The sequence below is a fragment of the Phycodurus eques genome, chromosome 18 (genome assembly GCF_024500275.1).
Source record: "Phycodurus eques isolate BA_2022a chromosome 18, UOR_Pequ_1.1, whole genome shotgun sequence".
In the NCBI taxonomy this organism is placed as follows: Eukaryota; Metazoa; Chordata; class Actinopteri; order Syngnathiformes; family Syngnathidae; genus Phycodurus; species Phycodurus eques.
The window spans coordinates 13,323,370-13,349,882 of NC_084542.1; the positions used below are offsets into that span (position 1 = coordinate 13,323,370).

Consider the following 26,513-nt stretch of genomic DNA (forward strand, 5'->3'; position numbering starts at 1 on the left):
AATAATGTATCTCCATTCAGCTATCTATGAAAACAATGTATAGTGACAGGCAGGACACGAGATGGCAGAAGGTACAATTAACCTGTGTATCCACTTGTTGGCAGCCATACATCAGAATATTAGCTTTGTGTTTACCTAAAAATATCCAGATGTTACACTGACAAAGTAAACTTGTGAGTTAATTGAGCCAAAATTGACATTATTTCAGTACTGTATATATATTTTTCTGACATTTTTGTTTGGTGGCATGCCGTGAAATTTTTATCATGTAAAATTCACACAAAAGGTTAGGTGTATTCAGCTTTTGGGTGAGATTTCAGGATGAATTACAAAATGCACCACTAGAACCTTTACAGGTGAATTTAAATGTACTTACTCTAAACCTTTGAATGCACATGTCCAACAGTTAAGTGTTTCAGGGCTTTTTGCACGACCTGCTGTTCTCTAACAAGGAGTTGAAAAGCAAAATTCACAACTAGCTTTTGACCCCTGGCACTTCTATGCCTTTCTGTGAGTCTTCTAGTCTCTAAGCTTAATGTTCGCCTCACTATACCATGCTAGCATTTCGCAGTTAAGGCACGGCGACAGAGTACGAAGAAGATCATGACGAGAAGGATAAACATCGGGAGTTACCGGAAGTAGGTCATCATTCGAAGTTAATGTCGGCGGTGTTTACGTTTTACACTGGTTAACTACCTTTTTTTTTTTTACACTTGTGAGAAAATACAGTATACTTAGTGAAATGTTCTCGCATGTGGGAAAGAAGAGCCACAGTCGTTGATGCCCTTTTTAGCAGTTAAATGAACGCCGGGAGAAAAGTAAAACACAAATACAGTGAGCACACTCACGCAGAAGCTGCTGTCAGTCACAGCTCACACAAAGACACTCACACGAAGACTCGCCAATGTGACACACCACTCCACCAGGCCCCGCCTCTTAAAGGTACATGCATTTACGCATACATGGCAATATGTACAGTATTTCTATACAGTTTAGTGTTGCATTTTTAGTTTTAATACCAGTATGTTTAAATTCTTTTACAGTATGATAGTGGCAAAAGTACTGGTCTCTCTGTTATGCGGAGTTTCACCTATTGCAGGTGGGTTTACATTAGAACATACCCCCCTTGATAAACAGGGGTTCACTGTATGTTTAACTTAAAAGTCCAGTTTAACGGTCTCTAAAGCAGAACCCGGGTACCAGCCCAAAAACAGAAGGTTGTACAATTTGAAACTGCACCTCAGGAGCGCAGTTCAGCAAGCACCCAAGTGTAAACAAGAAGAATGGGAAGAATACGGCACGAAGACTGTTTTATGTTTTTTTATGTATCGTTTTACAGTAGTTAACTTTCGAAGACAATTATACTTCCTGACCAGTTAGAGAAAGTGATGATGTTCGGGCTTTTTTTTTTTGCATTATCGCATTGCACTGTCCCGCTCGTATAGGTGCATACCGAGTAGATGCGGCACTTAGAGCAGAATAGTGATGAGGACATGGGTTGGGGGGTGGGGGGTAGATGACCATTTTGAGAATGCACAGCACGGCCCCACACAAGCGCAGGGGAGTTAAAAAAAAAAAAACACACAGCTACATCTGTTCCATCACCAACTCCTCTACGGCGAGCCATGATGGGACACCGTTGCCTCTTAATGCGTGTAAGGCGTCTAACGATGGTGATTTCTCGCAACATCAATATTGGACGAGGGCCCAGAGGGGGGTTTTGGAGGAACACTCCAAACACATACGTGCAGAGTGCAGTGATTGAGGAGGTTGTTTTTGTTTGTGTTTGTTTGCAGATGAGGCCCTATAGCGCCTCCACAGAACAGATAACACCGGAGACTCCCATCATTCCTGCACACGACAACATGGCTCCGTGTAACGGTGCCAGGCAACAATCACCCAGTCCACAGACATGACTTCACATTCAGCACAGCTTTTAAGTAGAGCGCACGTGAGCTTCCATCCTGATTCATGATGGCGACTGACTGCTTGTACCACCGGTTGCACAAAAAGAGATGAAGAATGTCACATAATAGAGTGGCACCTAACATATTGGTGAGGTTCCCTGCATGTGGACACTCAATTAGGTGTAATCATCCCTGGATTACAATATAAGGAGGGAGAGTTGCATGCTTTTTGTGTGTGTAATTAATCATGCAGTGCATTAAGAGTAATAGTGACTTACAAATAGATTTTTTGCAAGGTCACAGGCATGCATGTCACTCACTCACCGTACACTCCTTGGGAACGGACGCCCTCCACGAGCAGCACCAGTACCCCCACAACGTACATAACCGGATCCATCCTTTATTTGCTCTCTCCTTCACCGTAGTAATAATCTCTGCATGATCCAAAGGAAAACCAATCAATATGCGCGTCGATCAAGGCTTCCAATTCCGCTCCACCGAAAAAGAAAAAAAGGTTCTAGAAGTGTCGGTTGTGGGTCTTTTCTTTCCTTATTCTTCTTTAGCAAGCTTGCATCGGCTCCTCCGGGTTGGTAGCGAGGGAGCCCGAGGGACTGTGCCGAGGAGGAGGACTGCAGGCGGGCAGTGGTGCGACAGTGTCGTGCATGGCTCCTCTTTGAGGTGCAGATGTGCTCACAGTTGCCGAATTCACGCGGGTGTACCGATGCCGATGTAAGAGTGGCCGTGCCGAGGTAGCGGCGGCGGCGGCGACGTGCGCATCACCCACCCTCGGACGGATCTGTTCCAAAGGTCCGCGTTCGGGTGTGGAAGAGCCGGTGAGAGTGCGAGGCTGCTGGGAGGGGGGAGGCTGCGCTTCCGCGGCTCGCTCGGTCACTGTTGTTGCGCAAGCCGGTGTGAGGGAAAGGAGGCGACGTCAGGAGGAGGCGCGCGGCTCCCCGGGCTCATCAGTATGGTTGAGTCGGCGTCAGGGAAGGCTGGAGAGACGCAGCTGCTCGGGGCTGGGAGGAAGAGGACAGAGGAGGACAGAGGAGGAGGAAGATGTGATGGGGGGTGAGAGAGAGAGAGAGAGAGAGAGAGAGAGAGAGAGAGAGAGAGAGAGAGCGAGAAGAGAGAGAGAGAGAGAGAGGTGTGTTTTATACAAGTATTTCACATTTTCTCATGTTTTTTCAAATTATCTTTGTCATTTTGTACTTTTCGTCTGATATTTGTTTTTTCCCAGTACAGCAATTAACTTGACTTTAATTTGAGCCAGCTTGCAACCCAATTTACTTAAAAATTATACATAGTAAAGATACAGATGAGGCGCTGAAAGAGTGTTTCAAAGTCACCGATTGGTTTCGAAGGGGAAAAAAAATATTTTTTAAAAAAAAGGTATTTTATTTATTATTGTTTATTGTCCCGCCACCCTAGTGAGGATAAGCGGTAAAGAAAATGGATGGTTGGATGGATGGATGGATGGAAATTTTTATTGTTGCTATTATTTATGCTCAATATTTATTTATATACAATACATTGTTTCAGCTGCGGTTGTTTTTTAAAGTGCTCTATAAATAAAGTTAAGTTTATCAAATCAAATTTCCACATTGAAATGAAATGCCATCAATCTGTTCCAGCCACACCACAAAAAACACCCATTTGTTTCTTTTTCTACATGAGCTGGAGCCTATCCCAGCTGACTTAAGGTTCATGGCGGGATTATTTTTGTCATATCTTTTTCCACTAATATGTTTGTATTGCTCCTAATATTTCGGTGATTTTTCATAATTATTGTTTATTTTTCATTGTGTCCATACAAAAATACAAATAATTCAAATGAAAACAGCAGTTACTGAGCATGCCTTCTTGTGCCAAGTGACCACGTTATCGTTCACAGCCTAGCAATCTACTGTAATTCATCGTGTGCCGTTTGTAACCTACTCATGTTTGTATCTGCAGTTGTCATGTACATCCTCATTTCTTAATAAGGTGCCGTGTTGTTATGTTAAAAAAAATGATATACAGTGAACCCTTGCCTATTCGTGGTTCGCTATTCACAAATACACTTATTCGTGTTGGTTTTCTGAAGAACCTATAAACTATTTGCTGAAAACCCCATCTATTAGTGTATTTGTGCTCTTTGTATAATGCTCTAACATGCCACAAGAGCCCTGGCTAATGAGAAAGTAGTAACTGGTGTCAAGGAAGTACTGTATGTTGACATACATCTCGACTGAGATATTAACATCTTTGCAAGTCAGGGAGGAGCTCATTTTAGCCTGGATTGTTAGTGGAAGTTATGGAGAGTCTACATGTGCATGTACACGTGTACTTGGTGCATTACTTTAAAATAAAATCATATGAAAGCCATTTCTTTTGAAGATTTATTTTCAAGACGAGTTTGAATTATATTTAAGTGCTTTGGGATCATAGTTATGTTTTCAAATGCTATTTTTTTCCACAACACATTTTCTTTATTAGTCTTAACTTCTATGAAAGTGAGTCGCGACTTGACAACAATAGGAAAATAGGGGTCCACCTCAGGGTAACAACAATTGAGAAGCACTGGTACCGTTAAAATTAGGGGAAAGACAGGTTTGGGTTTGGTAGCTTTCATTTATGCCGAAAACCCAGAGACACAAGCACATGTAGACACTCAACTCACTTGAACTGTTGGCGCTAACGTTACGGCTTGTATTTGTGCTCGCTGCAACATGTTTTGCACGAAGGTGACAGTGCTTCTGTGATAAAAGTGCTGAATGTACAAGTGTCATTAATTTCCCCATATGGAACAACTGCAAATAGGCCTGATTAAAGATACACTTAGGACAAAATTATGACTTTTTGTCAAATATTTGGTGCATGCAAAACACATAAGATTGTCATTAAAATACAAATTCTACTGCGTTTGTTCATTTTTGACAAATTAAGCAGTTTCTGGTACTTCAAACATTACTTTGAAATGTATAATGTTGATATAAGATTGCATTAATAAATGCTGATGTTTGAGTAAGTAATCATTTTTGATGCAAGGCCATTCCGGATGTATTTCCTAATCTAAATGATACAAAATGACATTGATGAAAGAACTGTTTGGAGGGACGCATACTTTCCACTGTACTAGACTGCTTTTATGACAACGTTATACTGGCTATAACAAACATTAGTGAAGTTTTCAGCTAAAAAGCAATGCGCAGTAAAAGCTAAACCACTTTAAAAGGTATGTTTTAGTAGACCATGAATTTAAAAACAAACAAAAAAAGCAAAACTATTTACTGAGTGTCTTGTATATTGCTCCACTGGTACACTGAAGTGTGTGCACTATCAGTAGCCGGACCTTACAGTAGCTGTTGCCTAGCAACGCGCTTTCTAAGAAACCTCTTAATCACTGAATGCTTCATACATTACCCTCAAAACATACAGTAAGAAGTGTGCACACAGCACCCAATGGCGAGGATCCAGAATGATTGTCCCTTCCTTTAGTTAGGGAGTCTTTACATTCACAATGTCATTGCCTCATTGGCATCCTCCAATGATGACCTGGCTCCAGATCTTAAAACGAAAAAATGATTTTGGTGGGGTCGACATTTAAAACAGGCCGTTAGAAATTTGCCATGAAAATCTAATGGGCTAATCTTGTCCCGCCGTCCGTTTTACGCCAGGCGTCGGTGCCCTTGAACGGCGGTGTTGAGATTTTATTTTCAACTCGTAACTTGCTTTTGTTTTATCACGGGGTGTTGAGAGTATGATTTAATTTTATCATCAGCAAGCTCAAGCGACTTCACTACGGGTGTTTTGCAGCTGTGAATATTATTATATTTCCATTTCATCTGCGCGAGGCTAACACGAGTTAGCATAAACTAAAAGTAGTTGGGGCAACGACGAGCCATTTCTAATCCTTTCGACAGCGGATATTGGTAGCGTATAAAGGTAAATATCGGGCTGACAGAAAGATAACATCAAAGCATTTTGGACATTTTAACCTCGGCCAAGCACGAAAGGCACAAGGCGAGAAGTTGTTTTGAATGCTGATAGCTGCCTCTTTAGTTGGTTACTGAGAAGAATTACAAGTAGCATGTCATGTCATAGTCAAGTGTGTCAAGAACACGGAAAATACAATGCAGATCCGACTGAAGCAAATTCATTTTCTTTCTTTACTGTTACAATCTGCTCGCATTGGGCTCAAGCGAGGCAGATACCTTCCTGCAGAAGGAGCTGGAGTGAGCTCGTTTGTAATGTGCAATACCGGCAACTGCAGAACTACAGAGGAATGATATCAGCTGTCACTCTAACAACCAAATCTATAAATCTTTCTGGAGTTGATGTTATTGTGTAATGACTCTTCTCCCTATCACCACTGTTGACAAAATCCTTGCCGGAATTCAAACCTCTCACATCCAAGTATTACGATAAATGAGCTGCCATGATTAAAAGGACACAATTACAAGGCCAGCGGTGTGAGCACAGTGACACTGAGCAGCTACGAGAAGAGACTTTATGAACACAATACGCCGTGTGACATTTCGCTCGGTTTTTATGCAGGTTGATAAGGTGCTCGGTTTGACGTGAAAGATGAGAATTTGGCATTTAGTGGCAAATCTCTGTGGGAGCACAGGATTTTTATTATCGTTTGGGTAAAAAAATAAAAATAAAAAAATAAATTGGTATGATGGAGTATCATGCATCTTTAGTCAAGTCCCAAAGCTCCAATCTGATTCAAATTTGTGATGAATCTATCCAGATATCTATACTGTAATCAGGCATTAACCATTTGCGTTGTCATTGATTAACCCGCACGGCGGTCCATCCATTCTTACGCAGTTGAAACCTTCTATCGGCTTTATCGACCACCGCCGCTCCCCCGCTGATTCCATCCAACTCGTTCGATTGATTCTGTCACGGCTGTTTTGGTGAGACAGCATAGAGTCGACATGCCGTGCTAATTAAGCTGTGCTCGGCCACTTAGGCGGCCCCGGAAACCTGCTCGTTCAGAGCACTGTTCTCGCTAGCCTTTAGTCATATTTTGCATAAAAACTCAAATTTCAAGGAGGAAATGTCGATCTATTAATTTTGATACGTTATGCGACAAATATATAATTTTCAGTAAAGAATTTCCACATATTCTGTGTTGCTGCACGTCTCGCCATGTTTACATGCAGTATAATGCTGCCAACTATTCTTGCTCCTGTCCACATTTATGTTTATGTATAATTTAACTGTTTGTATATGTTCCCCTTCCTCTGTCGAATGAATCATATTTATCCCACATTTTGAATATTAATGATTATCATGAACTAAAAAAGTGTGAATTTAAGAAAGTTCTCCTATTTCTTGAGCTAGATAAAGTCCTTAAAATTCTTAAGGATTATTATCGAACAATCATCAATCATCTCAACACTTTTACTGTAATCCAGTGATTCTCGACGTGTCGTACAAGTGCAACTCGGAGTACACAAAATTATCAATGAACATTTCAAACATTAAAGACAATCAAACATTCAACTGAAGTTTGGAGCCACGCACACAGCCTGATTTTTTTCTAACTCATTCCATCCATCCATTTTCTGAGCCGCTTCTCCTCACAAGGGTCGCGGGCGTGATGGAGCCTATCCCAGCTATCATCGGGCAGGGGGCGGGGTACACCCTGAACTGGTTGCCAGCCAATCACAGGGCACATAAAAACAAACAACCATTCGCACTCACAGTCACGCCTACGGGCAATTTAGAGTCTCCAATTCATGCATGTTTTTGGGATGTGGGACGAAACCGGAGTGCCCGGAGAAAACCCACGCAGGCACGGGGAGAACATGCAAACATGCCACATGTTGGTACTTGGAGGGCTAATTATTTTTTGCGGTGACTTAAAAAGTTTGAAAACCGTTGCTGTAATCAAAACGAACATTTAATATGGTTTAACATTTTGACCGCTCTAATACTCGCGCCTTCGTGATGAAAAGCGTCCCTCGTGTCGCTCTCCCCTTCTTTTCCACTGCATTCTCCTCAGCTGACACTGACAGCAGTGCTATATATACCGGCAATCGCGTCTGCCTCTTGCTGTTGTCAGTTACGCACATTCGTGATTGTAAAAAAGGTTGAAACCTTTTTTTAGTTGTGATCAAAACTGTTTGCTTCCCTCTCAGTTTTTTCTCTCTTCCGCTCAAATCGGGTAATTCCACTTCATACTGCAGTCCATATTGACTTCTGTATATACTGTACAGTGTCTATTTATTCATTTACACGTAGTCATCCACATCTGCATTGGCAGTGTTTATTATTCATGGAGACTATTTCTTTCTCAGTCTCAAGTGTACATACTGTAGACTGATTTTCATGTGTTTGATATCATTATGCTTGTGTGCTGCCCGGTCCTGTCCTTTGAGGCTTATTCTATTCCATGCTATTAATCCAGCAAAGATGAGCAACACCGCCTTAAAAGGAGAAAAGGCCTACTTACTTTAATATCACGGGCCGAGCCAGCACAATCGCGCCGTGCAGACATTCCCAGTGTACTGCTTGGTGTCTAACACTGCAATGATCTCTCTCGAAAAGATTGCAAAAAGGGCCTCATGCGTATCTATACATTTTCAGGTGAGGAGAGGGCGCACCACAAATTGTACTGCCAGGACTGTGCCAGATTCGGACAGGTGCCAAATTAAACACGAGACGCTCTCCAAAAGGCCAGAGGTAATCATTGTTTGTACCTGAGTGGGTGTACTAGCAGATGCGGCTAATTGGCAGTTTGGGAGAGGCACTTCTATGGAAGTATATCCGTGCCATTTAAGTTTGAATTTTAATTTCTGATTTTCAAATTAAATTTCTGTCAATTTTAGATGCTTCCTATCTTTCCAATGTCCATCCATCCATCCATTTTCTGAGCCGCTTATCCTCACTAGGGTCGCGGGCGTGCTGGAGCCTTCTTTCCAATGTCAGTAACTTAATTTGACTGGATGGATGTTGGATACATTGAAACACAAAAATTCTAGTTAGAATTTGTTCAGAGTTCACACTGAGTAAGGACATTTGTGAGTAAATTGAGACGGGATCGTCATTATTACAGTACCTGTCTATAGTGGAACCGCGTGGGAGTCGGGACCGGGCCTGCGAAAATCTGCGGATAACTGATGTCCTTTATAATTGCACTGGAAAAAAAAAAATCTTGAATAAGCAGTGATAAACCACCAATAAGCATTTTCAGGGTTGGTTAACGCCCCAAAAAGAAAAAAGAATTTAAAAAATGTTTTAAATCTGCGACCAGGTGAATCTGCAGGTCCACCTTCCATTTTTCTTTTGGTGGGGTACCGTGAGATTTTTCTAAATACTATATGTGACTTGTTGGAGAAAAGCTACACTAGGCCACAAAGCAGCATACACGCAAGTGTATTACATGAAAAGATATCCAAACATCGCGCCGCATCTAACCATTGGATACAGGGCCAAACGAAATAGGGCCACAATCACTTTTGGACGACTTGAGAAAACAAATGAATTATTGATGCGCGATGAATAATGCATATCATGTTACAAAAATTGTTGCCGTCTCTCTCGCCATCATAAGGCGGCGGATTTTATTTACACGGTTGCTTTTCCACTGGGCCGATGAAGCGGAATTCTAATCACCTCGCAACACATGAAAAGAAAGCATCATGGCTGTTATTGCCGTGTCATTTTCTCCCCTGATGTGCGACACAAACATAATTTTTGCGTCTATTTTCCTATTAACATGAAGTCAGTCCCTTCTAGATTATAGACGAGAGTCCTAATGTTCCAGGGATATTGTACTGGTGTTGAGGAAAAACAAATAAAATTGGAATTTCACAAGACCAAAAATCTTATGAGGAACTAAAATGTTAGTCTTATCAGAATGAAGTCCAAAATTTACAAAGGAAAAAAAAGTTTTTTTTGAGAGAAAATAGCCAGAATCTTTTAAATCAAAAATCATAATTTTTATCTTGCTGTGAGGGGTAATAGGTTAGCTTCACTACTATACTAACGTAGCGTCCGAAACACAACAAGTCACCTTTTTATTACGTCAAACTTGCTTTGACATGCCTACGTGGCGGCCACATTGGTTGAAACATGGAATACAATGACACTTTGTCCACGTTACCTGAATGTGGTCGTAGACACACAGCTCATATCTATGGGTAAAACTGCTGTGCTGTCGAAGAGGGCAGACATCTTCAACAGGAAGTACGACAGGAAGTGGAATCAGCGGGACAGGAAGTACCTTTGGTGGGAGAGGAAGTGAAAAATAAATCATATAATTCTATTATTAAACAACAATTGAGAATGAAAATTCCCTTGAAGAAAAATAATAATAATAATAATCAGTCAAAGAAAGTTTAATTCTTCACATAGGTGGAGAATAGAAGGTAAAAGTGTTGTGTTGTCCCAGAGTGCATCCAGACACAGACACAAGGGGGAAAGCAAGTGAAAAATAAGCCACCAAAAACAACGGATACAACACAAAGTCATCTAAGAGTACATAAAAGCAACTAGGAAAGTCTTAATTTCATCACATAGGCATAGAATTTGAGGTAAAACTGTTCTTTTGTTACCATCTTGAGCAATATGACACAAAGTGACAAAATGACCACCAATTTGGACTGCAGCTCCTGTAAGAAAGAAGATGAAGCTGTCACGAGTGCCACACATTACTTTTAATCACTGCAAAGCAATTTTGCTGGCTTTTTTTTTTTTTGCGTCTTTTTATGAGTGTGTTAACTGGTTTAAGCCGTCGGGGGGTTGAGTGTAGAAATGATGATGAGTGTCTCCTGAGAGCATAGCCAAGCAGAACAGAGATGTACGTACTGCATGTGTGTGTGTGTGTGTGTGTATGTGTGTATGTGTGTGTGTGTGTGTGTTTTAACAATGGTTCAATTTGCTGCCCTCAGCACTGCTGAGATGTTCAGGTGCAGAAGAACTTGGGAAGCACCAGCAGAGCTGCTTAATAAATAGATGGTCATGTCGCAGGCTGATTAAAGACTACATTAGAGAGCACACAAGCCTTTCTATCGGGTTTAAGTTGTTCTCACACAGAGTCTTGCGTTGTTGGTGGAAATGTGTTGGGGGGAGGGGGGTGGGGGCGGTCGCTAGGTTAAATTTAATATTTGGCGCAGGAGAGTCACACACACCCCCACGATGTTTTGAAAATTGAGCCCCTTAAGCCATTTTCATTTAACAACATGAAATTGACTAGGTATGTATTTCATGAATAGACGGACCAAAAAGATTCGGGAACCCATGGCTGAAAATACACAGGAGCTTTGCCATTTCGTTTTAAGCTGCATTTAGGGTCACTTTGGCCATTTTTTTTTCCTGAAAATGCAGCCAGCCCCCTACAACCAGTGTCACATAGCAACACAACATTTACAAGGTACAGTATGTCTATCATGAGTGGAGCCATACAAAAGTCTCAAGAAGCCATGACCAAAAAGACAAGAAGTCTACAATTTCGGTTCGAAACATCCATTTACGGTCATTTGCATAATTTTTTTATTTGTCAAAAATTCAGCGCCTACAGCCAGTTGCCTATAGTGACATGTAATTTGGTAAACATGTCTATCACGAGTAGACCTCCCAAAAAGTCTCAAGAACCCATGTTTGAAAAGACACAGTAAGTCTGCCATTTTGTTGCAAAGTGGCAATTTTGCCCTTTTTTTTCTTTGTTGAAAATTCATCCCTGGCAGCCAGTTTCACTTGCCAACATCAAATTTGGGAAGCATGTAATAAGGACACCCGAAAAACAAATCTCATGAAGTCATGCCTGAAAAGACACAGGATGTTTATCATTTTGCTTTAATGTTTCCATTTAAAGATCACTTTGGGCATTTTCAGTTCTCCAGTAAGGCAGACGGGCGACATTAAATTGGAGAACATTTGAGTTTGTGTCATAAAACACAAAACTCTAACGAGTTTGAAATTTCAGCTTGGTGTCAAGCAGCCATTTTGCGGTCACTTCCAGGTGTCCTTCAAAAACAAAGTTTCCCTCGAGATTTAGTCTAATTGTCACCATGTACTTGATTAAGTGATAGGTGACGTAAAATTGCGAGGACATTGAGTTTTTCTCATTGCGCCTCTGCAGAGCATGGCAGCCGACTTTGCTCATAATCAAGGAAATAACTCGTCATTAAAAAATACGATACCAACACCGGTTTCACTAACTGACATGAAACTAGATGGACTAAAGGACAAATGCTAAAAATTGAACAAAACAATTCTCCATTTTACGTCGAAGCAGCTATTTTGGGCGAATTCCAAGGTTCGTACTTTGACGAACTCCGGATAGGGAATTCGCACAGATTGGACCCAATCGGAAGCAGGTATCCTAGACGGATGGACAATGGTAAATTGCGACACTTTATTTGCATACGGCCTCGAATGTGGGACGAGCAAAGCGGCAGTACATCTTTGTGTGCATACTTTAATGTCACTCATGCACAGGCGTGTATGTGTGTGTGTGTGTGTGTGTGTGTGTGTGTGTGTGTGTGTGTGTGCACGTGGACATTACATGCGCCATCTCCTTGCCAGATGTTTTTGCTTACACGCCGGCGATTTCCTTAAGGTGCTGTGACAATTTCATTAACTTCAGTGGGGAGAGCAGAAAACATTGGGGAATTCTATATTGGAAATATTAGCAAGGACAAAGGATGAACACCATCTCCCCACATACTGCAGTCTGTTTTAATGAGCTCTACTTGCAGGTGGATGATGGTGCACTCTGAATGGTTATTGACAGGAAGCCTGATGCACTGCAGAATCCGACGTTTGGTCTGAGTAACGAGACAGGATATCAGACGCATCAGATTCCAGGGAGTCTCGGTACGAGATACATGAGGTGGTGGCGGCGAAGACTAAAAAAATAAAAATAAATCCTGCTGCATCGTGCAGCGTGGTTCAGAAGGGGAAGACCGATCGCATTAGTCACATATCGATCTCGTGCCTCCCGTCAAGCTGCCACGACATAATCCTTTTGGCAGCTTGTTGTCCAAAAAAAGCAGGTAGCTATGACAGGGGGGGTCATTGATCTGACACGCTGTAAAGAGCACTCAGCGGTCAGTCACTTTCCTCATCATGTCTTGTTTCCTTTTATTATTATGCAGCTTGGTTTTTGAACGGCGGCACGGTGGTCGATTGGTTAGAGCGTCTGCCTCACAGTTCTGAGGACCGGGGTTCAATCCTCGACCAAGCCTGTGTGGAGTTTGCATGTTCTCCCCGTGCCTGCGTGGGTTTTCTCCGGGCACTCTGGTTTCCTCCCACATCCCAAAAACATGCATGGTAGGTTAATTGAAGACTCTAAATTGCCCGTAGGTGTGAATGTGAGTGTGAATGGTTGTTTGTTTATATGTGCCCTGCGATTGGCTGGCAACCAGTTCAGGGTGTACCCCACCTCCTGCCCGATGATAGCTGGGATAGGCTCCAGTGCTCCCGCGACCCTTGTAAGGTTAAGCGGCTCAGATAATGTTGGATGGATGGATGGATGTTTTTTTTTAACTTTGTTAATTATTTTCAGATAAAACGGTGTGCCTTGCTTGTCATCCATCCATTTTCTGAGCCGCTTATCCTCACTAGGGTCGCGGGAGTGCTGGAGCCTAACCCAGCTATCGTCGGGCAGGAGGCGGGGTATGAGATGGGGTATGAGATGGCAGAAAGTTCTAAAAAGTCAACCATCACTGCAGCCCTCCACCAGTCGGGGCTTTATGGCAGAGTGGCCCAACGGAAGCCTCTCCTCAGTGCAAGACGCATGAAAGCCCGCATGGAGTTTGCTAAAAAACACCTGAAGGACTCCAAGATGGTGAGAAATAAGATTTTCTGGTCTGATGAAACCAAGATGGAAATTGTTGGCCTTAATTCTAAGTGGCATGTGTGGAGAAAACCAGGCACTGCTCATCACCTGTCCATTATAGTCCCAACAGTGAAGCATGGTGGTGGCAGCATCATGCTGCAGGGACAGGAAGACTGGTTACAATCGAAGAAAATATTAATACTGCCAAGTACAGTGATATCCTGGACGAAAACCTTCTTTAGAATGCTCAGAACCTCAGACCGGGCCGAAGGTTCACCTTCAAAAAAGACAATGACCCTAAGCACACAGCTAAAATACCAAAGGAGTGGCTTCAGAACAACTCCGTGACTGTATTTGAATGGCCCAGTCAGATCCCTGACTTAAACCCAATTGAGCATCTCTGGAAAGACCTGAAAATGGCTGTCCACCAACATTCACCATCCAACCTGACAGAACTGGAGAGGATCTGCAAGGAGGAATGGCAGATGATCCCCAAATCCAGGTGTGAAAAACCTGTTGCATCATTCCAAAAAAGACTCATGGCTGTATTAGCTCAAAAGAGTGCTTCTACTAAATACTGAGCAAAGGGTCTGAATACTTATGGCTGTGTGATATTTCAGTTTTTCTTTTTTAATAAATCTCAACATTTCAACAATTAATTTTTTCCTGTCAATATGAGATGCTGTGTGTACATTAATGTGGAAAAAAATGAACTTAAATGATTTCAGCAAATGGCTGCAATATAAAAAAATTTAAAAATTTAAGTAGGTCTGAATACTTTCCGTACCCACTGTATGCCTGCTCAGACCACATCTAAATACTGGCACAATGTAGACCGGTGATCTAACACGATTTTGCTGATTTTGATTAGAACACAGGCAGACAGATTCTGAAGTCCGCGAACATATTTAATCACTACAGGTTATCGCCGCCGCATTTAAAGGGAATGAGAGGAGCCGCTTTGATTGGCGCCGGCTGAAGTCTGCTATAAATGCTCCCACAGTAGCGCTGCACTGGATTTACACCAGTCACGAAAATAGAGCCCTGTGTCTTTGATGTTCACCAAAACTAGTGGGTTAGGTTTGTTTAAGATTGAATCTGTTTACAAAAACACATGCATTACTTTTACTCAAGACTAAATGTTCGTCGTTTATACATGTGATGAGCCCAGGCCCGCCTCTCACTTCAAGTTAGCTGGGAAAGGCTCCAGCTTCCCAAGTGAGCTGTGATAGAAAGTAACTTGTCTAGATCACTTTGCCTAAGAATGGTACGTATTCCCACTCAAGTACGCACATAATTCATCTGAATGTGAGGGGAAAAACACGCAGCAGTGTGTGATTACAGAGACAGATGAAGAGATGAAAGCCTGAACGCTTTAAGTGGCCTAATGCATAATTCATCGCTGATCAAATTTGACGTGTTCTTATCTGTGTCTGTTTGGAGTTTTGCTGTGGAACAGAGTGCCATTGCCCCCGACTACCCTTCCCTCCACAGCTGCACAGTCTCTCGCCGTGGCCTGATTTCCATTCATGTAGCCGGGGATGCGCCGCTCGTTGCGTGGGACTAAAGGGGAGAGGCCGCCGAAGAGAAACTCAATTTGAGGAGAACTTTGAGAAGACAGATGCAAAAGCGTAAATGGCCAACCCTGCACATGTGTGTACGATACAGTAACAATACACAAGCTAAACTATCTATCATTTACTAGTAATGACATTGATTGATTTTCATTTTACTGCATTACAGCGAAAAGCGGTTCTAATGGTGTTTTGCACGTTATGTATCGTTTTGTCTCATGACACTGTATCGATCGACGACTCCTAATATAGATGTTGTAATGTATCGTTTTTTTGCTTGCGATACAGTGTAACTATTGAGTCATGATGTAGCATTGTCTCTTGATACACAAGCAGAAATATTAATATTGTGATGTAACATTTTCTGAAGTATCAATATAGGAGGGTTAATATCGATATGTATATATTATTATATTTATTTTATATCACAATACAGTAATGATACACAAGTATTTGTAAGTCGTGATGTAGCTTTTTGTCTTTCAATACAGTATTGATACATGCGGGAAAGATCAATATTGTACTGTACAAAGCCACCATTGGAACTATCAGTATCATGATGTCGAATTTTCTCATGCATATAATACACAACCATAGGGCTGTCACTATTTATCTTTTCAGAATCGATTCTCCTATTAATTATTGATAGCATAATCAAATAATAATGCCCCCCACTATAACAAAAAAATATATATACTTTACTACTAAGATGCATTTTATTCTCATTTATCAGGAATGAACTCCAATCCTTAAACGGCATATGTTGGTACTTAGTGGATGGTATAAATTTGGTGTACAGAATTTGAGGCGGCTAAATGCTAAAAGGTTAGCTATCGCGATTAGCATTAGCACGCTAGCGATTACCATTTTAGGTCCAAAAACTCTACCATTCAGCTCACTTGTGTTGTATGTACATCTTCACAGCTAAAAGTGTCTTAAAAATCACTTACAGACGCTCCTTTGTCGTTTCTGCCAAAGTTTATCAGTGGCCCAGCACTGCGTCCATCTGCAATAATTATCCGTGTGAATCACGAGTTCCGGGCGGAACTTTTTGTTTTTGTCCCGGCAGAAATTTTGCCGACCTATGTTTGAAGTCAATTGAGCAGTTAGGTTTTTTTTCCACGCCCCCACCCCTACACAAGCATACGGTAAATATCAAAATCAACGTTAATTTTGTCTCGTGAGACAGTATTGATACACAAGCAATATCGTGATGTCATATTTTGTTTTAGGACACTGTAGATACAGGAAGATATATCGTTATATTGTTTTGTCTTGCGATACAGTAGCAATACAAGAGTATAAATATTGTTGTGGTGTTTGGTGATGGATAGTTTTGTGTTGCATTACAGAATTGATAGACTAGCGGAACTATTGATATCATGATGGAGCATTTTCTCTTGGAATACAGTATCAATACACAAATGTAAATATCAATATCATGATACAGCATTTTCTCTTGCTATAAAATATCAATACATATGCAGAAATATCGCTATCGTGATGTATTATTTTTATTTTTTTGCATATACGCAGTTGTTTTGAGCTCAAAAGCCTCTGTCACTAGACTGCGAAATTTATGTTTATTTTTGTAAGGACTAAACAAACCAGATGCCCCACTCATTTGATGCTTAATCAAAGGCAAGCTAATACACAGTCAGAAAGGCAGATAGATGGATGAGTTTGAATGATTTGGACACAGGCTTTTATAATAACGTGCTCAAGATGAATGCTTCCCGATTGGCATGATGAATCAGTGCCTTTTCCTTCAGTCTGTCTGAGAATTATTTCCGCCTTGTTGCTTCTGCCGTTGAGTCAGTTCAGTCCATTTCCATCAGTTCATCATTTTTTTTCGAAGTTACTTGAAAACTCTAAATTGTCTTCTTACAAATAGGACGTCTTTGCTGTTCAAAAAGATGTACGTTAGGGTGCTTTGGTGAAAAGTTATTTTATAAACTTGAAGGAATCTTTGAAGAAACGTGATCTTGCTCGCTCTTTCTTCATTGTGGATTTCTGCGGTTTCTCTGCTCTCCTCAAGGTCTCTGGAGGATGACAATGCCCTCCTTCTCTGTCTCAGGAGCCTTTGTCCACTGCTTCTTTAGCTGCCTTGGGCCGTTAATGTCCTTTTGCTGTACTTGACTTCAAATTATGATACCTTTCTGTCACTGATCTTGATTTCAAACTGTTCTGCTCCATACGAGTGGATTATGTCACCCATGTTGTTGGTTTTCCTTCAACTGTGCCTTTCATTTCTTGTCAGATCCACATTTATTGTCTCCAGTATCTTCCAGGTCAGTTCACCTGGGTCTTGTCACTGCTAATGTTTCTCCCCAATGCTGGTTTAGGCTGAATGGGCTCCGTGATTCCTGCCTCAATCGCTGTGCTTGAGTTACTCTCTTCGAATTATTTAATTGGCTTCTCAAAAAATACCTATCAATGCAAGGTCAGTGTGTCACAGTATCAGTAAAAAGAAGTGAAAGTCATGAAAGATGTCGAGTTTACAGCTATCATTGCTTTCTCCGGTCCCAATTTGTGAATGTGTTGGTTTCTTTAGATTGTTTTAAACTGTAGCGCACTGGGATTCCATGGTTTCACTTTTAGGCTAATCTAATTCTACCTTTAAGGTTTTTGTGTGTGGTCTTGCTTAAAAATCCATACCGCAAGAACTCTTACGTTTAGTAGTAGAAAATCCAACGGGCTTGCTAATTAGTTGATGTTTCGTACCATCAATTTAGCAATTTGTAAATACAGCTTTTCATCGCTAACGTAGTAGTATAGTAGTATCTTTTTTTTTAAGGCAGAAATTGTTACAATGGGATGACTGCACAAAGTTCCGACAAAAAGGCCAGAAATCTCGGGGGAAATCTACTGAATGGTCCTTGAGTGTAGAATTCAAGTCTAACCTTCATATTATCATATATTATACAAATGTATTCATACTGTGTGTGAATTATTAAAATTTGCACCAATGCCAGTAGCACACAATAACACAGTGAAAGCTGCTTCAATAACATTTCATTTATTGGCAGTTTTCAAAGGATGTGATACAGTAATCCATACTACTCTATAGATATAATAGATATAATTACAAGGTCAGCTCGTGATGCACATGGACCGGACGTTAAGCCACCCGGGTTCACATATCCATGACTCGCCCTTAACATGTCATCACTCAACCTCACGGTCTCCGTGATTAATTCAACATACCATACCTCCATCTTGACTGGATAAGGTGAGCACATCCATTATGGACCGGTGAGTGTTACGCAAACCTCAGTCCAACAGGGTGATCACTGGTTCATCTTAGAGTTTCGGCTTCGACTCTTCTTCCAATTGTCACGCAACTTTTGTCACTCATCCAACTTCATAACCCAATTTTGTCATGCAGTGCAGTCAGCCATCTTTAGTCACTCACACATCTTTGTCAGCCAAATTCGTCACCCAACATAGGCAGTTATTTTGAACAGATTATATGGTCCACATTGTCTCTGCAGTCGCCTCTTATTTTGTATCCTGGTGATGTAGCATTAGTGATAAAATTGGCAGCTAACAGGATAAAGCAATGTCTTGATAATGTGCTCCCACCACGCTGTAAAATTATGATTTAGGTACTGTATTTGCTGTGTGTAAACAGATTAGAATGGACATGTCTTAGTATAATTGCAATTAGAACCTGCAAAGACATTTGATAGCAGGATAATATGCTCGAGTCTTACTTGTAAAGCGCACTCGGCTAGTCACTGGTCCGTTGTAGCCTGCTCGCTTGTCCAGATAATTACAGTGAACCTCCGTTTAATGCGGCAAAAACTTTCCAGAGCCACACGCAATATCAAATCCACGATATGGAAATACCATTTTAGAAAAATAGGTTTCATCCTTCCCACACAGCTTAAACACATTTAAACGGATAAAAAACACACTTCAACTCATCAAAACACAATTTTTAAACAGATTGTAAACTTATTTGGACACAAACTAATTGCAAGCATAAAATGGCTAGAAAATACTTTATGTATTTTTGTCTGTGTACATGCATGTGCCTTTAAGAGATGGGGCCTGGTGGGGTGGCACAGGGGTGCAAATGATGAACACATATCTACTTTGGCGCCCTTATGTATTTATTTGCACTACTTTATTCACTCATCACTATCGAATGACAATCCACCTTCCTGTGCCAAAAAAGGGAAAAGAGCGACATCACTTTGGCTTGTGGTCACGCATTTTGTCTACGCTTGGAATATTTACCATGTGGACACGATTGGAAAACGAGAAATCTCAATTGCTTATTGTCAGGCTCCACTCTTGAAATGAAATGTCACTGAGGTTGTTGTTCAAACAAAAACGCGGACATACTTTTGCTTGCTTGTGCTCGTCAGGGTGTTTTTGGGGAGAGGTTGGTGGTCAGGGGTTTAGTGACCGCTACTTTTAATGCAGTGACAGCAGCAGCGAGATAATGAGTCCTGAAGACTGCTGATTCGTCTTTATGTCGCTCTCACAGGAAATCACCAAAACTCCAGCTGCTCATTATCCGTGTGGCTGCGTATGAAAACCTCTCCACGTTGACTTTAAGGTGAGCCGCGCACACATTCCACAGCACGCTCTAACATCCCACCTTACCCGCCCACCCAGCATCCCTCAGCTTCCCGCAAGCCCCTGCAGGGCCGTTGTCCAAAAGTTGCAAAGTGCTGGAGAGGACGCCGTAATGCACGGGGTCTAATTAAAAGTGCCGCGGCGTGGGTGGCGAAGCTGTGTTGGATGGATAGATGGGTCGTAATGACTCTTTGGGGTATTGACCCTCCTTTTCCATGCAGCGCCATTTTCTCTTATGTACATGATCCTCTTCACTCTCTCCATGTTGATTGTATGTCACTACAGTGTTGCTCTCACGAGCGGCTAATTGCAGTTCTTGCTCTCTCGTATGATTGGATGGCATTCCCCAGGTAAAAGGGGGGGTGTATAAGGAAGAGGTGTTCTCACTGTCAGCAATCAATAGTAAAAGTTGCTTTGTGTCAGAGCGAGATCTTTATCAATTTTGAATAATTTGAGCCAGCGTTCTGTTTTAAAAAGGACCTATTTGTTTGTATCACTTTGCTATCTTGCCTCCAAGCCCAGAAACCCTATGAAGGGGAAGACAAGGACGTTTGGTGATAGAACCAGCAACTCCACACCATAAAAAAACAAAAAAATATACTCCAGAAACAATTAAAATATCTATCTGCAAATTATTTCACCAGATGAAGAAAGGCAGCTTGCAAGTGCTCCTATGACTGCGTCTGGACAAAGTCGAAAGGAGACCAGGTGCATGAAGTACACTATTTTGACAACCAAACTGTACACAACTCAATAGGAAACAGCAACAAGAGAAGACTGTAAACTGAGGAGACAGAGAAACTGGATGGAGAAGTAGAGACGTAGAAAAGATAAGGAAATATTGTATGAAGGGAAAACCAAAGAAGCTGAATAATTTTACATGGAATGTGGCTGAAAAAAAATCACTCAAGTGCTTAAAATAGTGGATAACTATAAGTTAGACATTGTAACCAAATTGAGAATACTGACAGCAAGATTTCCGTCCTTAAAGTTCCTCCGGGTGCTTTGTCCCGGTTTCCTGTTATAAGGCTCGACATTTACCCAAGCCGGAAGGAAGCGCTTCAACCTGTTTTGCCAAATGCGGAAGTTAGTTGCGCATAACCCTATTATTGAAAAGGTACTTTGTTACAATACTCGGGTCTCTGGAGTGCCTGCCCGCTCAGCCAAATGTGTCTGTGGAGAAACATTGAGAATTTTGCCAGATTGTGATGTCACAACATGGCAAACTTTTGTAATCCCACCAACACACGGGTTTCTCGAAGATCGGCCAAACAGACAACAAGGAAACGTCAAAGCCAAAAAGCTAAGCTGAGCGGCAGTGTTGTTCGACGCACATATAAGCACGAGTATTAGTTTGGCGATGTGCTGTATGCGCCACATACATTTTATAAGGTCACCTGACACATGTTTATGAGTTATGATTCTAGAAGTGAAAAGTGCAATAACTGTACACTAATTTGGCTCCGTGAGGTGACACAAAGAAGCCGAGGATGGGGTTAATTAAAGATCACATCAGCTACGCCTCACTCGTTATCATGCGAACAAAGAGGCAGAATATACCGTTTTGAAATAATACGTTTCTGGTTGATAAGATTTGAAGACTGACAGGGGGCTTAAATTGTAATTATTCATTAATAAAGCCAAATTCTTTCAGCGGGGGATTGCATTTTCACGTCACTGAAGGAAGTTTGCTGAATGACTTTGTCTCACCCTCTGCTGTGCCTGTTGTCCCCTTTGTTGCCATGCCGACGCATGTCAGGGCCTTGTCAGCAGTTTTTTCACGTGTACCCTTAGAATTTTCACGGAGTCCATCTCAAATTAAATCAGGTGTCTGGCAGGTATGCAAGCTAACGATGACATTAGCATGTGTGTGAAACGTGGCCTCAAATCTGAAGGCGCAATCAATTGTACAAGTTGTCAGTATGAGATCGCTTTCAATTTTCAATGATTTGACCCAATACAGTGGTACTTTGACTCAAAGGTTTAATTTTTTATGTGACCAACAACTCTGTTTACCCGTATATCATCAATTGTCCCCAATGAAATTGTTTGAAATTCCATTAATCTGTTCATGAACTCTCCCAAAAAAAAATATATAGTTTTTTACTAGGTTTTAATGAAGAAATACTATTGTGAATAAAAACATTGAAATGTGGTTAAAAAATAATAATTCAAGCAAGTTTGGTGACTTAATCCAGATGGTGTTTTTGGAGGGGGTTTTTTTCCCACTGAAAAGTAGTGATTTTAGAGGTGCAAGGATGCGACGATGGACGGGCGGGCAGGCTGATGAACAGTTTGTTACAATACTGCGATGACAACAATACTACGACATGCCGATTGCTGTATTTATTTATTTTCATTATTATTATTGCTGCATACCTGAACAATTGCTGTTGGTGCGCCTTTTTACTGATGGATGTTTGTATTCCCACCACATGCTGGCGCTAACGCTTTCCTCGCTAATAATTTTTTCGTATCTCCCTTTAGCACTAGCACTATTAATAATTGTGCTCGTAGGGGTTTCCATTGTGTACAGTAAATGCTCGTAAAAGTGAGTGGGATTTGACTTTTTAATTCCCCAGGATCTGGCAGCAGCAGGGAATCACTGGGGGATTATATTTTCCGACTGGTGTAAATCCAACAACTAACAAGTGCATGTTGTTACTTATATGTGTGTGTGGGGGGGTTTAAGTCCCAGCCACTCTGGCCTGGCCTGTTAATAGATGACACTTGCCACTTGATGAATATGTTTCTGGGAGATGACTTGTCTCCGTAGTAGGTGACAGGTGGGATTACCCAGACAAATGAAGGGTTCTAAAACTGTATTATTATTATTTTTTGACATCTGCAATGCTGATTGCTAATCGCATCTGCATCCTAACGGAGCGGCGAAAGATTCCCCATGCGTCATACACTGCAGAATACAGTAAACCCCACCGATTCCAGTTTTCTGTCGGACCTACCAAATAACTATTCACAGAAAACACGCACCGATTCACAGTTATTCATGCATTTTTGTGCTCCTGCTGTAATCCAAAAATATAGTGCCCAAACGCCCTGATCCCTCTAAGGCGCATCATCTTAGTGGAGTAGTGGCCTCTTGATAGCCAGGCGGGTTGACAGCTAACAGCAGCGTGATAGAACATTCAGTGGGATGTCTATTACTCGCAAATTGTTTTGCTATTCGCATCAGGGCTTGGCCCTTAACCCCTGAAAATAGTGAGGGTGCACTGTAGCAGCACCGTGACTGTAGGTGTACGGTACATTGTCTTTAGTGCTTTGAGACAAAATTTCCCCAACCCACATAGCAACATGACAGAGCGCTTCCGCTATGCCGCTAACACTCGTTGGAATGCAAGGCGAGTACCACTGGCTTGTAATTAAAAGTCTCATCGGGGAAACTGTGGGCCTAATGAGCCTCTCGCATTTCAGCCGCACTGGAGCACGACTGCGGGGCTTGGGCGACTGTTCCCCTTGCTACAGCAGAAGGTTCTCCAGTTTACGCACAAATAATATGATCGCTTTGTATATGTTTATACAGCCTGACCAATGAGTTAACCAATCTGAGATTGGAACGAGAGCCTCGAATGTTAGCTCTTCTTTTTCATTGATAAGTACAAAATCGGTTTCATCAGATATTTTTGTCAAAACTCTATGGATCCAGAAGTCCAGGTTTTTGGTTTTCCTTTTTAAACAAAATACTGTCGTGGATTTCCTACAATAGCAACAACTTGGTATGTTATTCCATGCGATCAATATGCACTGCATTCTAGGTGTAATCAGGTGAATTTTACATATATAATGAGGATAAACGGTGTAGAAAATGGATGGATGCATGCAACAGAAAAGGAGTTCTGTCCAGACACAGTCAGCATTCTCCTCACACTTAAAAAAATATATTTTTTTTTTGGTTGCATTAATTTCTAAGGAACAGCAGTAATGCTCCTGGGTCCGCTTGTTTAAATCTTTCAAAAGTGTCAAATAATTTGGAAAACAATCCTAATGGGTTTTTTAATCTCATTATTAACTCAAATGTCAAATGAACCATGACAGTGTGAACTGTATACAGTATGGAGATTACGCTAAGCAGGGGACGCATTTGACCCATAACAGAAGGGATCTAAGCAAGACATTTTAGGTGATTGTTTGCATCCAATTCTGTGGGAAAACTTTGGAAGAGCCTTTTGTGTTCCCAGTGCACAAAGTACCATACACGCAAAGGTCGAAAAAGGCACGATTGGAGGAGTTTGGTTCCAACATCAGTGACCTCAGACATCACAAATGAACTAAAATTCCACACAGAAGATGCATCTTGAAGATTCTGATTCTGATTGCTCACCAGCTTTGCTCCAGTAGCATGTTGGCATAGTTTTCTACTATGTTTATGGAATTTCTGTTTGTCTGTTCCTTCATAAGACTCACTGACGTAGCCTAAAGGTATTGTGTTCTGAATAAAATAGTTCCTTCCAATGATGACCGCCCAATCCATTGGACAACTGTAAAGCCTTTTAGCTTGCCCCCTTAAAAAGAACCCGAGTGGCCATCAAGCACATTATCATCACATATCTTAGTGAAAAGGAGAGGCCACATTTTGGAGTTGTATTTCGAACAAATCAATTTAAAAGGTAGTTATGTCACACGAGTTAGCCAACAAAGGCTCACCTGTCAATGGAAGTCTCTAAATTCCCCTCTTTAACCTATCAGATTAAAAACTCATTTGTAGTCCTGTTGAGGAAGACTTCTTCCTTCTCCCCTCACGCCTCCAGTGGGAGTCAATTATTAACAAGCATATTCCTTATAAACCAAATTAGCCTCTCAAAGCTCTTTCGCACGCTGCCGCTAGGTAGCCCTACGAGCACGGTTGCGTCGGAGGCAAAGGTGATGCCGGCGCTCGGTCTTGCAATCAAGCAAAACGCCTCTGCAGAAACGTTCCTCGCTGAATGGTATGAGTGTATGATACCAACAGCAGGGGGGGGGGGCGCCTACAACCTTCACCGAGGAGGATTTGGCTCGGACAATCTCGGATGAGCGGAGGAAAAAGCATCAATCTAAAAACAATAAAATGCTTGTTAACCCCAAGCCTTAACGAGGCATTGTCTCAAATAGACAGTAACAATGAGGCGCTCTTGGGGTTTTAATCAAAGGCCTCTGAGACCACTCTGTTCTTTTGTTATACACCAGGGGCCCTCGGTTCACGACAAAATTACAAAATTTGGGTTGTACATGTTGTCAGAACCTACACTAACACGATAGTAAGTCACAATGACAATATTTGTAGGAAAACACTTCTAAAACAATCAAATGAAAGTTTGTCATTGCATGTTGTTTTGGACCGTCATAAACCAAGGACCCCCCGTGTATTTGATTTCTTTTTATTGTGATTTTTTAGGGTTTATTTTTTCTTTTATTTTTTGGGGTATTTTTCCCCAAGATCTTCTTCCTGTTTTTTTTTTTTATTATTATTTTTTTATTATTTATTTTTTTCCCCCTCTAGTAAGGAGCAGAGGCATACAAATTTCCCACATGGAACATATTAGGTAAGGGACAGAAGGTGTAACTGCTTTGTGCTCTAGCCACTACACGTTCACTCTGCAAACAAACCCATTGCACTTCAGCCTCTGGCTAGCGGACATCCAGTTAATTAGCTAGCAGTTATCTCATTATTTATGTAGTTAGTTACCAGCATTAACCCAAAAATGAGACCAAAAGTGTTTACTTTGTTAGTTAGGGAGTTCTTTTGTTTGTTCTTTCGTTAACAATTGTCTTACTGGTTATGTAATTAGTTAACAGGATTAAATGAAAAATAACAAATGTTATATTTGAATTTTGTGACCCAGTAATTAGCTGGTTACAGAGCAATTGGCTCAGTAGTTGGTTGGTTAGTTACCTGTAGAAGCAAACAATATTATCATTGTTCTCCTTTTAGACTGTTGACTCGGAGTGACAGTGTTATTGCAATGTCAATTCAATTCAATGGCAATGTCAATTCTCGAGACCTCATATAGGGGGGGGGAACAGAAAAATGAGGATAGAAAGCGGAACAAATTGCTCTTGGTGGGTTGCGGGTGAGAAATTGCTCTGTCCAAAATGTATTATTGCATCATTTTAGCCAAAGCGCCGTGATGAATAGTTTTCCAATACGGAAGAGGGTTTCTATTAGCGAGCTGTTGAGATAACGTAGTCGTATAGGCGAGTAAAATCAGCGTCTTCCTGCTGTTTCCCGCTGATGTTCTTCACTGGGCCTCCATTAGTAAATTACATGTTATCTCCTCACCTTGGATCAAGGAATCATTCCGACGAATTATTGCTAATCGTCTGTATGTGTCAATGACTTGCAATCAAAAGCAACCACAACACTTTTGTCACGCCGCATCTTTTTTTTTTAGCTTTCCTCTTCAGCGCCCTGAAATGTTTTAACGGCTTCATAAAAACAGCAAGTAAAAGGCCATTTTGTTTTTTTGTTTTTTTTTATGCCTTTTTTTCACCCAGGCAGAAAGTGCCGCAGTAAGCGCCGTGTTTACCGCGTCGACGAATTAATTAAAAGGAGATGGCCCGATGGACCGATTACTTCGAGGGCTGATGAATGTGACAAAAATGATGGAAGATTACAGGAAGGGGGAGGTGAGAGGATCATACAAATACGATAATTCATGCACGTCTGCT

At 41.4% G+C, this 26,513-nt stretch overlaps 1 protein-coding gene across 1 annotated transcript in view; it reads right to left on the reverse strand.

Moving 5' to 3' along the window:
- Positions 1-10,080, reverse strand: part of LOC133417081 (MAM domain-containing glycosylphosphatidylinositol anchor protein 2-like) — a 152,195-nt gene extending 142,115 nt beyond the window's left edge. The window contains exons 1-2 of the mRNA XM_061704566.1: positions 10,009-10,080; positions 2,232-2,923 (exon numbers count right to left, since the gene is read on the reverse strand). Coding sequence (XP_061560550.1) covers positions 2,232-2,304 — 73 coding nt within the window. The 5' untranslated portion in view covers positions 2,305-2,923; positions 10,009-10,080. The remainder of the gene's footprint in view (positions 1-2,231; positions 2,924-10,008) is intronic.
- Between the last annotated feature and the right edge of the window lie 16,433 nt (positions 10,081-26,513).